The sequence below is a fragment of the Octopus bimaculoides genome, chromosome 10, assembly GCF_001194135.2.
Source record: "Octopus bimaculoides isolate UCB-OBI-ISO-001 chromosome 10, ASM119413v2, whole genome shotgun sequence".
NCBI classification, from domain to species: domain Eukaryota; kingdom Metazoa; phylum Mollusca; class Cephalopoda; order Octopoda; family Octopodidae; genus Octopus; species Octopus bimaculoides.
The window spans coordinates 71,630,071-71,647,526 of record NC_068990.1 but is presented as its reverse complement, the minus strand read 5'-3'; the positions used below and the strand labels follow the sequence as shown (position 1 = coordinate 71,647,526).

The window sequence follows — 17,456 nt, the reverse complement described above, 5'->3', positions numbered from 1 at the left end:
ATGCAAATGTTGGAAACTGATTTTTTTTTATTAAAGAAAAGCAAAGGGAAAAAGCTAAATTGAACAACAACCATCACAACAATTAAGTCCAGTATTAGGCTTTATAGGAAATTTTATGACCAAAATCAAGAGATACTTATAACCCATACAGTTGGGATAACTGTTTTCCTGAGACTTAAAAAGCAAAGCTATATTAAACAGTATTTACACTAAAAGCATCTACAGAAAATAATCAATCCAGAAAAGAAAGCTAATCCATAGTGGCAGTAAATGTTTAAATTACAGAATTTTATGGCTAATTCAAAATATTTTTTTTTTATTATTAATTTATTAGAATATAGAGATGAGAAAAAAATTTATCCCTAAAGAGTTGCAGCATATGTATATACTGCATGATAAAACTGCAAAATTACCTACACTGAATACTTACTTTTTTTTCTCCAAAGCCTCTGCATGCCTGTAGAGGAAACGGGTAAAGAAAGGGATAGGGAAAATTGTGAGTAAGAATAAAGTACCTGTGGTAATTGCACACCTGTTGCAGCCTTGGATATGTTAAGGCATTAAATTCTATATAAACAGATATATAAAAGTACTACCTTCAATGATAATTGCTAAGAGTAAACATCAAAGTACTTTATAAGACCATCTATGAAGAAATTTTCTGATCAAGAAGAAAAAAAAAATGAAATGTTAGCAGGAAGTCTAGTTAAAAAAAAAAGGGGGGGAGGAGGAGGAGGAGGAGGAGGAGGAAAAAGGAACAGCAGTTTTTGAATTTCTCATTAAAAAGAATTTAAAAATTGGAAGTCAAGTCAAGAAATAAAGATATAGCAAAACATTATTCAACTTAAGTCTACTAATATAAACTGATGTTATATTATTATCATTAGGCTAGCACAAACACGAATCTGCAATAAAGCATTTGCACCATCTCATCAGTAAGAACAAATACTTCATATTTTCTACTAAACACTTCACCACACAAAACTGTCTGTCTATGAAAACATCATTACAGTTACCTAAAACATTTTTCTTACCCAGCAATTGCAGAACAACCCCTTATCAGTATAGCCCTTTACATGTATAAGTCAAATTTTTGTTATGGCAATGATCACCTTCAGATGGAACACTTCCACATCTCAAACTTATTCTTCAACTTCTGAAAAGAACATAAATCTTATACAATGGACATTAGTTTAGAAGCAATAGCTGAGGTGCATGGCCTAGTGGTTAGAATGTTGCATTCATGAATGTAAGGTCAATATTTCAATTCCCATATTGACTGTGCATTGTGTTTTTGAGCAAACCACTTCATTTCACATTGCTCCAGTCCTCTCAGCAGGATGGATTGCATACAAGGGTGAATTAGTGACACAGGGAAATCTGAATGGAGGTCATGTGAGTTACATTTTGCATTCAGTGATCAAAAGGATGATTAGTACAACTTATACCGTGAATCTCAACTGGTTGGGATTGGTTGTTCAACCACATCAAAGGTCATCTGTCAATCAATCAAACAGCTAAGAACAGAATTTTAACAGGCATTGGTCTGTAACCAGAAGTTTCCACTGAGTTCACAACCAATCATGAAGAGGATGGCAGATTCAGTGGAGTTGATCATTTATGGTATTTGGTTACATCTCTTTACACCGAGTTCAAATACCACTGGAATCTACTTAATGTTTCATTCTTTCAAGATCAATAAAATTACTGGGACCTAATGATGGAGATCAGTAAAATCATATCCTCATATCTAATCTAAATATTCCTCTTCCACCCATACAAGAATCCTACAAAATGTAGGATACTTTACGAGTAATTGTATCCAACATGGGTTAAATTCTATGCAATCCAATTATATCCAATACTAGCTTAACACTAAAAACTCATTATCTTCAAAAACAGACTCCTGTAGGTTCTTCCCTATAAAATATTTTTACTTTGATAAAAGATGACAATGGAGATATTATATTGCTCTTGTGAAATATTTTCTGGCAATCTCCATTAAGTGGATATCTAGTATCGCTCAAATGTCTCACGCTGCATGCAATATATTAGCAATTATCACAGAGTCCTGCAGCTGGTAAATACTCCTGCATTTTACTTGTTAGCTAAACCTCATTTCTAGCTTTCCACCATAGAGTATGACTCCCTCCTCCTATCTGTCTATTACTTTAGTCCATCATTTGCAAGTGTTTTACAAAATGAATGAACACCATCAATCATTTAACTGCACCAAATTACAGAAAACTTTTCATTATATATATATATATATATATATATATAATGATGAGACTCTTCCTTTTATCTCTTTGGGACCAATAAAACAAGGTACTAATTAAATACTGGAAAGTGAGGTAGGTCAGAGGTTTCGACCCATCCCTCCCCTCAAAATGGTTGGCCTTGCGCCTAAAATAGAATTCATTATATATACTCTCATATCATTTCAATAATGTTTCACGCATTTAAATTTAATTCTGCTCACATTGAATTTTGCTACAATATGCTGTACAGGGTCAAGAACTTTTCATTTGGACAGTATATCGTTCAAACAAACACATTCCATCACAGAGGAAAACTGTGCCTGTTATCAAACAAAAGGCAATTTTATTAAAGACAAAAATTTAACTAGATGAAATGTTACCAAAAAACTAAAAGGAAACCTTTCAGATAAAAACCAGATATAAAATATAATGCTATGTTCCAACGCTGTTCTTTATTCAACTGACAAATAACTTATTCTGAAATTTGACAGTTGAAGGAATACAACTAACTTTTACCATTTTCCATTTATTTTGTTATAGTAGTTTCGAGCCAGAAAATTCAGATGTCTATGACAAGATTAAGCAGTTAATCTTTAAAACTTTTGGAGGGAACAAATATAGGTAATTTTTAAGCTTTTATTTTTTGCCTGTCTTCAGGCATTGGACTACGGCTATGCTGGGGCACTACCTTGAAAGGCTTCATTAAACAAATCAGCCTCAGCACTTATTTTTTTAAAGCCTGGAACTTATTCTATTGACCTCTTTTGCCGGGATGTAAACAAACCAACACTGACAGTCAAGTGGCAGTGGGGTGTGAACACAGACACACACACACAACAGGCTTCATTCTGTTTCCACCTATTAAATCCACTCACAAGCCTTTTGTCAACCCAAGACTCTAGTAGAAGACACTTGCCCAAGATGCAGTGCAGTGGGACTGAAACCAAGACCACCTAATTGGGAAGCAACCTAGTTAACCAGACAACATGAATATTAAAATTACCTTTATATTCAAAAATTTATATGAATTTTAAACACCCCTGACACTTGTGAATATTTACCAACAGTTCAAATCATTTATTGCAAGGGTATTAATGATAATTACTTTAATGTCACTTTCACGACTGTGTTTCCCAAGATCTACCATATCTATAAATTATTTTTATAATTATCAGACAGTGGTCGAGCAAATGAAAGCATCCTGTAATTTCCAAAAATTTTTTAAAAAACAACCCAAATGCGTGATATTATATAACAGATAATGATAATTAACAATAGTTAAAATTAGTCTATATATATGTATATATATATATATATATATATATATATACACACACACACACATACATATATAACTTTTATTATCATTATTCTACATATGGTTAACTTTATCTGGATGCTCAACCTTGATTCTATTTTCCAAAACATAGTAAATTAACATTAATTTTTACTATCTTTAACAAGCTGGTTTCAGTTGGGGAGGAGAATACAGATTTTTTGAGAAGCAGCTGGTCATAAAGGCACTTCCACAGTCACTTAGAGCAAATATGTTACAACTATCTACCTCTAGGGATCCTTGTAGGAATTCAAACAGGTATTTACCATTGACTATTTCTCCACACATCATTTACAATACTCAACCCTAACCAGCTGTCACTCTCTTCTCACACTCTTACAAACTTATCAATCCACCCTTTCCTACTCTCTTCCCATATTCTTTCATACTCACCTTTTTGTACCTTGAGAGTATGCTCTGGTACCTTAGCACCACCATCTTTATCTCTTTCCAGTTACACCCACCCACTATTATGTGATGCAAAGTAGCCTTGTATCTCCTCTGTAGCAAGACAACCGTGACTGTCTGTCATGCTTTAAGCAGCTCAAAACTTGACATAAAGCCACCTCCCTCTCTACTACACCTCCACTCATTTGGGAGATCTTTTTCTTTGACTTGCAAGTTGAACTCAGTAGTGCCGGTACCACATAAAAGTACTCAAGATGATTGGTATTAGAAAGGGAATCCAGCTATAGAAACCATGCTAAAATAGACATGGGAGCTCAACACACAATCCTCTGGCTTGTTAGATCCTGTGGCACCATCAAACTCATACCAGCATGGTAGACAAACGTTACACGATGATAAAATATTGCTACAGGATAACAAAATACATTTTCTGAATAAAAGACCTTTGAGACTGACTAAGTTGGCTGCTGATAGTAAGTCATACAAAAATCAGATATCTGGCAAATAAATAACAGACAAATGCTATAACACTACAGTCAGTGTATTTGAGGTGGTTGTACAGACTGTAGGAGGAATTAAGAGGTTTCTAATAAGATGTGATTAAAAAAAATATATATATATATATATATATATATATCTATAATCAGAATGATGGTCATGCTAAAGAAATAAAATGATCCCTTTAAAAATAAAATAAATTTCTACAGTGGAACTAAAGATAAATAAAGATTACAGACGAACTGACAACAACAATGACAACAACAGCAAATGTCTAAAGTCTACTTAGAGTGCGTCGCTACAGTTTTAGTCTTACCCACAAGTGATGTCTGCAAGCTCGGCTGCGGCAGCAGCTCTGTGGAAGAACAATGAGATACACACTTACAAGTGCACCAAAGACGACGTATAAAGAAATCAGTTTGACATGTTTATATTCAAAGAGATGTTACCGGAGCATAGGGGGAAATAGCTTGGTGAGGAATTACTGATCTACAATGTTCACAAAGTTCATAGTGTTTCATGATGGAGGGAGACAATTTAAGTCACGATAATAAGAGGCTTGAAAGCAGGATGAAATTGCATCACCTGTCATCTCTAAAAAAAAAAAAAAAAAAAATCTAAAAAGGAAAAAGGTGAAACCTAAAGATAATATAAAATTAATGTTCATAGCCACTTCAATATGGCTGTTCCATTCAAATGGACTTTACTGCAATGTTTTAACCTCAAGAGGAATCTCCTCTAGCTGGTTAACAATGCACAGCTGCCAAATAAAGTATTATTTTGTTTTTATTATAATAATAATTCAATTATTAAAATTACAATTTCAAACAAAATTGTAACTTTTTACATAGTGCAACAAGCTTTTTTAAAACAAAACATTTTAATTCTTTAATTCTATTCTATATGTATATTATAATTCTGTATAATTTCTGTTGAAGTAGTTTCACAACTGCCAGATATATCCTATATTTGAATATAATTTCAAGAACAAACAAATTGAGTAACAGAATGAACAGACGTGATTGGGGTTGATAAAAATTTAAACTATTAAAGATTAGGAGTTAACACAGCAGAACTTACCAGTTGAACTCCTTAAATGCTAAATATGTTATTGGCTATTGTCCTTAATTACTAACAAGACTTTTTTTCTTTTTCTTACCAAGAAGCAAATATTACAGCACTTAAATAAGAAAGCATTAATTATACAGCATCAACAAGATAAAAGTGCATATTTATATACTGAAAGATAACACTAGCGCAAAGTTGGAACAGTAGTGCCATACACGTGGTAGGGAAGTGCCATACAGATGGGAACAATGTCAATAAAATATAGGGGACAAGAGCAAACATAGCATAGAACAATAATACAAGATTTCAAAGAACAATAAATTACTGACTTTGTTCACAAAAGATTTCATGCACAATGAATATTACTTTCAGTGTTGAGTGGAAATAAATACAACTTAGAAAATTAATAGATATATATATCATTGGCAAACAAGAATTTTATTTCTGTAGTTTTTCCTTCATGGTGATAATTATTCAAATGTCTAAACCTGTTATAAAGTTGAAGTCTAAAGAATGTCACTAAATCTGCCACAATTTTAAAAATTTACTGTTTGGGGTGGCAGACTTAATCCGTCATCTGGTTTAACACTGCCAACTGGTCCTTGGATACTGTCCTTCCCCTTCAATAGTCTCAGAGGTCCTATAAAGGGGTCATGTGTACTGCCCTTCCCTCCTAAATAAGTGATAAAGACTATGATTTGAGGGAGATTTGGCTGCAATTTCAAGTAGATCAAACGTTCCTGAAGATATTTCCTCATTGGCTAGAGAGACTAGTAAAGTTTGTACTGGCATGAGTTCAATAAAATAGTAAAATGTTAGTGTGCTGTAAGGAAGAGAAGTATTTAACATCTTTAAGAATGCCCATCATCAAACAACAGGCTCTATATAAAAAGAAGCTTCAACAATGCATTAAATTACTCTTACATTTGGCCCTTGTTCTAATACACAACACTAGATACAATTATTTTACATATCCAAGTTAAAATTTTAGAGAAGCCATTCTATGTTTTCATTCAAGAATATTGACGGTATTACAGCTTCTACAAGTGGAACAGACTGTTGTCAGGAGGACATCAGAATAAATATGTCCAAGCAGGAATGAGAATTTTGATTCCAGGTCTTTTTTTTTTTTTAACTTCACTGTATTTTCATTCAATCACCAATGTTACTACTTACATTTCTAGGTCATTCCATACCAGTGTTTCAGATTATAATAGTTTTACTAATTTAAGATTTTAATCTTTTTTAAAGGAATTACACAAAAATATAAGCAAGGAACAAAATGCCAATCAAAATTCAAATTTGATTATAATATAAATTTTACTTATTTGGCCTCCAAAGATCTACAGATCTTTCTGAAAGATTTAATTCTTACTAAAGCAGACAAGTTAAACACTACAATAATATGTATATCAATCAATGCAACGGTAGGCAAGTGCTTAGTAAATAAAATGTTGAGAGTATTCTTTTTGTATCAGACAAGAACACTAAAATCTCAATAACTGTATACCTGATTTAAGTGAAAGAGAAAAACATTTATTGATAGATGAAGATTTATAACTAAAACAGTAGTATTACCGGTTGTTTTCTTTGGTCTTAATAAGCTGTTCTGCCTGATTTTTCAACCAATCTTCAAGCTCTTTCTTTGCAGCTTCACGCCATATTTCCTTCTTATTTTCTTCTTCAGCATCTACAATCGTAAAAGCATAAAATGTAATATAAAATATATATGTTCAGTAATCTAAGCCTGAATGAGACAGGTTTCTGTTAGAAGTCAGTAAAACTAAGTCACATGGAACCAAATCAAACTGTTTAAAATAATAACAATATCATGTGTGTGTGTGTGTGTGTGTGTGTGTGTATTCTTTTTCAAGAATAGTGTTAACTGACTGAAGTTTTGCTAGCATTTCATCAGACAAAATAATAAATATGTAGCAGACAGAAAGTATTGAACAGTTTAACATGAAATTGTTTTTATTTATTGTTATATTTCGGGATGATGATGTTATCCTATATATCCTGGTGGAAGCTCTTCTCATCTTCTTGAACACAGCACACATCTACCTACCTCTTCTCCAGCACAGAATGAGATGATTGGGCATGGTTGTTTGAATGCTGGTGATTTGACATGGAAGTTTCTTGAATTGGAAGTTTTGCATCAGACAGAGGCACTGTGGCATGTAGTTATGGATCGCTCTGTGATCCATGTTCTGAAACTTTGGTCGTACATCACGGTTTGCTTGCATTGCTTTCAATCTTCCTTCTGTATAATACATACAATCCAATGTCTACTCTACCTTACAATTATGAGCATAGGAATCAACCACATGCAACTTATATACCTAATGCTATATATGCACTGTTTTTATAAAGAATTCTCAAAATCCTTTGATGCAAACATGACAACCTAGTCTCTTTCCTTCAACAGCGGATGGACATAACGCATCAATGAGTTACATTTCGTTGTGCATTGATGATGGAAGATCCAGCTACATGGATGCTTTGTTGAACCACAGGTTAAATCTGATCAAAAATCATTTCATCAATAACTAATCAATCTTGTTTTTCTGACATTATACCTAAGCTTTTTTTTTTTAATTTTAACTTAATTTTGTTTTATACAGATAAGTGCAAGAGTGCTTGTGTGGTAAGAAGCTTGCTTCCCAACCACATGGTTCCAGGATCAGTCCCACTGAATGACACTTTGGGCAAGCGTCTTCTATTATAGCCTCAGGCTGACCAAAGCCTTGTTTATTTATTTTTTTTCAGATTACTTCCAACATTTTGTTTGAAGTGCTCTAAACAAAAAGTACTCACTTTACAGGGTTTACGTTCAAGTAACAAAGTAACAATGTACTTTAGAAGGCAACATCCTTATTTTATATTCATCTTTTGATGGTTGGACAGGTTTCCTAAGGCAAGTGATTCGTGATAAGAGGATACTCCTGCCACCAACTCTTTTAGTCACCTCTCACAACACAGGACACAGTATTGTCTAAAGCCTAAGATATATACATCATCATCATCTTTTAACATCTGTTGTCCATGCTGGTACGGATTGGACGGTTTGACAAGGGTTGGTAAGCAGAGGGGCTGCATCAGGTTCCAGTTTGATTTGGCATGGTTTCTATGGCTGGATGCCCTTCCTAACACCAACCACTTTGAGAGTGTAATGGGTGCTTTTATGTGCCATCAGCATAGGTGTCAGTTGAGTGGCACCAGTATCTGTCACGACTACGATTTCACTTGGTTTGATAGGTCTTCTCAAGCACGGTTTATAGCCAAAGATCAGAGTGATTTGTCATTGCTTTCATGAGCTCCAACGCTCGAAAAGTAATTTTATGTGCCACCAGCACAGGTGCCAGTTACGCAACACTGGCATCGGCCACAGTGCCTCCGTGAGGCTCAATGCTCAAAAGGTGTTTTTTACATGCCACCAGCACAGGTGCCAGTTATGCAACACTGGCATTGACCACATTGCCTCCATGAGGCCCAACACTCAACAGGTGCTTTTTACATGCCATCAGCACAGATGCTAGTTATGGAACACTGGCAGCAGCCACATTACCTCTGTAAGCCCCAATGCTCAAGGGGTGCTTTCTATATGCCACTAGCATGGGTGCCAGGTACACCAACATCAGCTACATTTCCTCTGTAAGGCCCAATGATCGAAAGGTGCTTTTTACATGCAACCAGCATGGGTGCCAATTACATGACACTGGCATCGGCCACGACTATGTTTTCACTTAGCTTGACGGGTCTTCTCAAGCACAGCATATTGCCAAAGGTCTTGGTCACTAGTCATTGCCTCCCTTGAGGCCCAACGATTGAAGATCATGCTTCACCACCTTGTTCCATATGATGATGGTAAGCAATTTACTTTAGACAATTAAATAATAATTAAATCTGACCAGCAAGTATATATTTTATATCTATACAAGTGATTATTGAAACCTTAATGCACTCCCCACCCATTTCTACTATATCAACCATAAAATGAGAATAGAGTTAAATACACCACTCTATAAATTCAGCTACATAAACTGAAGTGTTACCAACATGATCAAAATCATGGGGCAGCCTAGTCAATAGCTTAAGTGAGGCTGTTTACTGGGCCTGCTAGAAATAGCATCCAAATCTCCCTCAGAATACATCCTAGCATCTGAAGTACAAGGTCAATGGAAGACTATATGAGCACCACAAGAATACCATTGAGCCTACATCTTTTATATCAGACATTGTGTCTTAGAAGTGAAGTAAACCATTTGTAATAAAACAAAGTTTTAGATGAAAGTTACACATTATGCAATATAAGAGGGTTAAAAAGAATGATTTTATAAAACCTAACCCTTGTGTTCAAGCCGTTTCTTTTGTTCTTCTCTCCACAACTTGATTTTCTCAGGTTCTCGATGGTGTTTATCAACTTGAGCTATAGCAGCATAACCACTTCCATCTGTAGGTCCATTAGTCTGCAAGCAAGTTAAATATTTATTCTTTAATACTACAGTATATTAAACAAAAAATTTTTACCAACTAAAATGAGAATAAATAGGAACATTAGTCCACACAAATGTCTAAACAGAGATAATCTGGATGGAATACTATATGGAAATATAGACAATAAATAAATGTGCAAAATTAGCTTCTGCTTGATTAAAATTATTTTTTTTCTTACTATCAAAACATGCAAAGAGACATCTATTAAAAAAAAAGTTTGCTGAATTACAAAATGTAAAGGAACACTGAGCTAAATGGTTGTTTAACCTACAAGAAATAGTAACCAAACTGGTCTCTACCAAATCCACTCACAAGGCTTTGGTTGGCATGAGGATATAGTAAAAGATACTTGCTCAAGGTGCCATGCAATAGGAATGAACCTGAAACCAAATGGCTGCAAAGCAAGCTTCTTACCACACAGCCACATCTTGGATATTACAGTCTTAGATATACCATCTCAATAAAAGACAGAATGGTTACAGGTGGAATATCTTGAATCATTAGGTCTGTTTGATTACTGATAACCTGGTCCTAAACAACAACTTCACTTTCAGTGCTATATGTGAGCAACGTAAAGGAGTCTGAGCTGTCAATGATTTTTTGACAGACTGACTCCGTCCAGATTATTCACAGACATCAGAAGTGTGAAGTATTTAACCAATGTTAGTCTCTGTAATAGGTGATCCCAGTCACACAAGAGTATACCAAAAACTCAGACCTCGTAGTTCTTGATTACATAATTTGAGGATAGATTTTAATTAATTATTTTATCTAGTATTCATCCTCAATAGTCTCAAAGGTCTTTTTCAGCTTTAATAGATAAAAAAAAAAGTTGATGGATGCTTTTTAAATAAAAGTCTAAAATGAAACTGCAATCTAATATGGACACAAAGATGAAGTTATACTGGATGTATCAAAGAGAAGAAAAAAATGGGAGAGGATTCTAACGGTTTTGATATGTAAGGTTTTATTAAACAGAAATGAGCGAACTGGAAAAAAAATCATGAGAAGATGAACTGATCATGTCACATTTCTACAAAAGATATCTAATTAGGTAAAATTGCAGACATTTGACAGTAAAATAGCTAATAGTTAACTTTAAAAAATGGTATAAGGAATCAGGTATATGCTTAAAAAAACCATTAAAATGCACAGTATGTACAGAAACAAGGTTATAAACATTTTTTCCTTGTTCATAAATCTCTGGCATATGTCTTCTAAATCCATACAATTTCTGTGGATTTTCATTTTACTTTCTTCATGATAATGAAGCAATTTCTCAAAATTTCACTTAAAAAACAAAGCAAAAAGAAAATGATCTTTTTAAAACTTTCATTAATGCTGTAATTTTCTACACATGCAAGCCCTTTCTAAAGGCTACATTCTTATTCATGTAACAATAAACTAACTAAAGATTATTATGTATTATACATTATAGGATGAAAGAAACAAGAATCCAGCATACCTGTGGCACATCTGCATCACTCAAACCATTAACTGTTGCATTTGATTCTTCAAAGGTGTTAAACCCATCAGCTACAATAGAATTAACAACAATAACATCATTAATGCTGAGATATTAGTTTATTAAATACCAGTTTTATTAAATAAGTTGAAAATAGTGGGTGTAAAGGAATAAGTATGATGACTACTAATTTTGACCTCTGTTAATATAATTAGAAAATATAAACAGATAACACCAATTATATTCTAATTATAGAAATCAGCAAAACTGAAAATATAGAGCAAGATGAGATCAATTAAAAACTGACTTAATACAATTGCAAACAGATACACAGATAAGTGCATGTATGTTATCTATTAGGCTATTATATAGGAATACATAAGAGAGACAAATCCTTACACTGTTGATAGTGAAAAACTGAGTGTGGAGAGGACACCTTTAGTCCTGACACATAATCACTTGTGCTAACGGCACAATACAATACCATCAACCCATGCTGTAAAGTGGTTGATTAGAAATGCATCCAGCCAATAAAATCATGCCAAAATTATGACAGCCACAAATACAATGTAAAACTATAATTTCATATACAAGACTAACACTCATCCTATTAGTTTTGTGTACATTAGTGGGTTCAACAGTTGGGAACATCTGGTCATGTATAACAACCCACTGACCCTTTATAAAATGACTGCACAAACTATTTCATATACAGGAAACATTTTCAAACAACCCATCACAGGATACATCCATCTTCTTGTCAAGTACAAAACAGGTTCACCACCATCAACAATACATCTGAAGAGACCATATAGAGATGCAGGAGGGGGACAAAGTTTTACAACAGCCATTTTGGTTCCACCTATTTGGTGTTAATGAGTTGATGCTGACATAGTTGACATCAGATATTCTGTCGCCAGGACTTTTGAAGTTGTAACAATTTTGTTTTGATGGACAGCCATATTCTGGGGGATGGCAAAGCCTTTGAAAGTTCAACTAGCTAGGGTTGACTCCAATTCCTGAGCCACATCTTGTTCGGTCATCCCATGGAGTATCTTGCTGATGAGAGTGTGGCTGGAGGAGACCAAAGAAAGATAGCCATCAGAACCAGTTCCACTGACTCTGACAGGCAGTTTAGCCTGTTGCCAGCCAGTACTGTCAGAACTAATAGTGCCAATCAATTCAGACCAGTACTGAATGGTGTCATCAAAATCACTGAAGTGGTCTCTGAGAGGGTGACTTGGCACACTACATAGTGAGAAAAGAAGCTTAGGCAGAGCAAATCAATTCCTCAAGATGAAGAGTGCCAGGTCTCCAGGCGCTCTGTTATGGCTTTCAGGAGGATTGGGGAGCCAAGAATGAAGTCAGCATCCTTTGGTGTCAGCTGAGCCTCCACCAAGACAGACTGAACGTTGAGTACGGCGTCCTGAAATGTGGCCTCACCACAGCTCAGATTTATCACCGACTTGAACAGGTTGATCTCAAGCCCAAGAAGTTTAGTGCTAAGATAACCTGCTGAAGGTCCCCAACAACAGACTCAGCCAAGCCACCTGGGGTTGTGTCATCCAGGTACTAGACTTTGAAGGGTGAGCATACTGATCAGGCAGCATTGTCAACAGCCAATGTTTGAAGAGTGGATCTAGAGAGTCACCCTGCTGGACACCTGTAAAAAAAAGTGACCCTGTTATCAGCAGCCATGAGTGAGCTGGGTGTACTATAGTAGAGGTATATATAAGTGGGCGTAATAAGGGAGAACATCTTAGACACATCTCCAAGGCGTGGTCACATCTGATGCTGCTGAAGGTCTTTTTTCTTAAATTCAGTTTCAGCAGGAGCCAAGGTGACAAGATTAAATGTTATAATTTAAAATATGATCTGTTGTATAACTGACTGCAGAAATAAAGCATACGTTTCATTTTGTTTTTATTCTAGTTGACAACTAGTAGACACACCTACTAAAATACCTGGTTGCTAAACTTCATTTAATTTTCCACTCTATGTGAATGAGGGTTTGTGAAATATTGACAAAATGTGGAAAGGAAAAATTTTACCACAATGGATTTCTGTACATCTTTGATAAAACAGAACCAACAGTGAATTTAAATCCTGGCATTGTAAGCAGAAAAAAACCAGAGAGAGAGTGAAACACTTGCTACAAACATGACTCTCTGTCCCTAATTATTTGTATTCTATCATTAAACATATGTAAAGAGGGGACATGTTTGTGGCATTTAGGGCCATTTAACAGACTTTATTGTTTCTCCTTCTCTCTAAGATCATGTATGTGAGCAGTTTTATTTTTTATGTGTATGAGGAGGGAGAAAGTGTTGATATCAATTGAATTCAATTAATAAATTGTAATGTCTCTCTTCACATTGTATGTATGTATACATACACATATTTCTGCATGTGCATGCTTGTTTGCTTCCTGTAATAAAAACCAGTTTCCACAAAAGCCATCACCAAAACAGGTTCAATGTCCAATCAGTCATGTCAAATCACCAGCATTCAAACAACCATGCCCAATCATCTCATTCTGTGCTGGAGAAGAGGTAGGTAGATGTGTGCTGTGTTCAAGAAGACGAGAAGAGCTTCCACCAGGATATATAGGATAACATGATCATGCCTACTTCAATGTCATATTCATAGCTTCCATGAACAGACCATGGAAGCTATGAATGTAGTACAATAAATGAAGCAAGGAACCTGGTACAAATGATGTAACTGTTTGCATCATAAACTTTAAGAAATTAGCCAGCATCATAATAGCCAAATCAGAGGAATAGGCAAACCAGGTTGACTTCTTACACAAGAATTAAGAATAAACAACCGGTTATGAATACTAAGTCTTTCTCCATCACTCAATCAACTAATGATCAGCTAACTCAGAATAAGAGTTGGAGATCTCAAAAATCTGAGCCATCTATCCATAACCAGAAAATACTTCAGCCCTTGACTATTACTAACATTCTACAAAGATCAGATGAGGTTCAAAGTAGAGTGTTTCTCCTACAAAAGATAATGTTGCTGCAACACATATACACTCACATATATTAGCCTGAATCCAGAGAAAGTCACTCAACTGACTGGCATACAGTCTCTCAAAGACACACTGCAGCTCCAGGCTCACAAGCATGCTGTCTCCTCTCTGCCTTTTCAACCCTTATTACAATTGCTTCTATTTCACAAATGAATCACTTGAAAAATTAGAGAATTTCAAACATGGGAACAAAACCCCAAAATAAACCTAAAAACAAAAGTTTTAGGCAAATGGAAAGAAAATAGGCCTCTACTCCCATCAAAGATGGCCATGCTCAATATGCACAAAGAGTAGACAGGAACTTTGTATTATATACTAAATGTGAACTACAAGTGCAGAGTGATCACAGACAAGCTGATAGAGAAGACTTTGTATGTAGAGGATACATAGGAATGGCAAACAGTAGGCAGTTAGATCTCTCATAAAATGAACTTTCTCAAAATTACTCTGGTGATCTAATAAGTAGTGGAGGCAGGTGTTCGAAAATCATAATAGTTAAAGTAAGAATAACGAGGAATAAGTTTAGAGAGCTATTCTGATGGCAATAAAGGGATTCTGAGTGAAGAGTAGCTTGTATGATGCTTGTGTATGAAGTGTAATGTTGCATAGTAATGAAACATGAACATGGAATGCAGAGAGTGTACTAAGACTGGAAAGAAATGAAGTAAGCATGCTCTGCTAGATGTGCAATGTTAATGTGATTGTATGATAGAGCACAAATAAGCCAAGAAAAGTATCGGATAGGCGATTCAAATTTAGTGTGCAAGAGAGAAGATTGTGCTATTATGAAGATGTGATGCACCTAGAGAATTACAGTTGGATTAATTAGTGCCAAATGGAAAGAACAAGCAGAAGAAGGAAGATCTCAGAAGGCCAAACTTTATGAGGAATATGACAAAAGACCACAACAGATGACAAAACACGGAGCTAGAGGTGGTCTCTCCAACTTATGCCAGTATAGTGAAGCAGGCATGAAAAAAAAAAACATGTAGTTATCTGTGCAGATATTATATCAGGATACGTGGTCTGATCAATATGCATCTGGACTGTTGCCATAGTAACAAAACTAAAGCACACAGAGTAAAGCTGCTATGCACAGATGGACCTTGGATTCTGTTTGCATGCACACTAAATTTTAAAGCTCTAGCTCATTTCTGCTGTTTACAGCAGTGCTTGGAAGGAAGGTGTGTAGCATGTGATCATTGCATTGACTATGACAGAGAAAGTTGAGGAGAGAATCTGCATCAAATTTTGCCAAAAGCTTGGTGATACCTGCTCAGAGGCGTATGCAAAGTTTCCAAAAGGTTTTCGTCATTCTCAACACAATCAAGGAGATCTTGTGCAACTAAAACCCCAAGTATCTTTTTGGTCAACTGAAAGTAGTTTTGGCACAAACTTGGCAGACATGCATCTCATACCCAAATATTCAGTGACAGTGACTGAACCCTAACTAATCTGCACATCCTCTAATAACTCATGTATGGTGATTCGGCAATTTCCCCTCACAGCTGCACACATATATACAACGTTTTTCTCAGTTCTGCTGGTTGCAGGTCTCCCAGAACGTTCATCACTAGCAACATTTTTTCAGCCATCTTGGAGACGTCTGAACCACTTGTGCGCAACTCATAGGCTTTCTGCAGCTTTTTCTAGGCTTCTGAGCAAGTATCGCCATGACAACTTTCTCTGTCATGGTCACTGCGACGATCACATGATACACAACTTCCTTCCGAGCACAGCTGTAAACAGAAGTGAGCTAGAATGTTAAAACTTAGTGCGCATGCACAGCAGACTTCAAGGTCAATCTGTGTTAAGTGGCTTCACTCAGCATGCTTTAGCTTCGTTACTATGGCAACAGTCCGGATACTTGTTGATCACACCTCGTACATAGGTTGGACAGGGAACCGATAACTATGTAGAAGCTAATAATTTTTCACAAAATACATTTCTATTCGATATGACGGTAAAGTGGTTACATTAATTTCCAACAGATAGCAAAATACAAATAATCTAATACTAGTCAATGAATGGTATGCTGGCTTTTCGATCATGCCCAAAATAAGAAAATATATCGCACCTTTTGGCAGGTTGAATCAGGGTTTAGTCCTTTTTTTTTCTTCTTTTTCACTCGTTTATATAAGAACATTTTAAGTAGGAATTAGTAAATATTAATTCACTGACAGTCAATATCCTATCTGAATATCAAAAGGACAGGGGAATGTCAGACCATTTCAGAGAGAGGCAGAAAATGATGAGCTTATTATTGTGAGAAGAGTTAGTGCACAAGTTATTTCGGTCAGTTTTGAACAACTTTAACTGCTACGTACCTGTGGTTGGAAGAGTAACATCTTCAACGGGGGGGTTGTCATCTTCAAGACCTATATATATACATGTGTGTGTGGTCAGTAAAAAGTTCAAGGAGTTAGAGACTAATGTACAGGTCCCATCAGAAGTCTGATAAGGAGAAATTCGACGAGAAAAAAAAAATTGTTATCTAATTAATTACCTACCAAAATTGTAGGAACGTGCCACACTTAAAAGAGAAAGGGTAATTTTGTATCATTTGAACCAGCTTCAGCTTTAACAACTCGCATCTTTTTTTTAACTCGACTTCCTTGCTCTTGAAGATAATGGTGGAGATGATTGTGCTCGCATGATCTTTTTTCTTTTTTGTATTTTATCTAGTTGTAAATTAGCTTTATACACAAGCACACATCAGGAAGTGACGAGGCGGCACACATCATTGAACGAGGAAGTAAAATTAAAGAAAGCTAACTCATATTAGCAAAGTTGGTAAAAATCGATGGAAAGAGTTATGTTAATCAGGAATAAATACATCGTTCTCTGAAGAGGGAATTTCCGGGGGAAAAAATTATAACTAAT

At 35.4% G+C, this 17,456-nt stretch overlaps 1 protein-coding gene across 4 annotated transcripts in view; it reads right to left on the bottom strand.

Annotated features, from left to right (window-relative positions):
- The window catches only part of LOC106871868 (clathrin light chain B), a 22,562-nt gene that overhangs the window by 4,186 nt on the left and 920 nt on the right, over positions 1-17,456 (bottom strand). Inside the window, exons 2-6 of one of the 4 annotated variants that reach the window (XM_014918603.2) lie at positions 16,901-16,951; positions 11,534-11,604; positions 9,920-10,040; positions 7,150-7,261; positions 4,820-4,858 (exon numbers count right to left, since the gene is read on the bottom strand). In XM_014918603.2, coding sequence (XP_014774089.1) covers positions 4,820-4,858; positions 7,150-7,261; positions 9,920-10,040; positions 11,534-11,604; positions 16,901-16,951 — 394 coding nt within the window. Of the gene's footprint in view, positions 1-430; positions 458-4,819; positions 4,859-7,149; positions 7,262-9,919; positions 10,041-11,533; positions 11,605-16,900; positions 16,952-17,456 lie in introns of all 4 variants that reach the window. The other 3 variants (XM_014918606.2, XM_014918608.2, XM_014918607.2) reach the window with 3 other exon arrangements.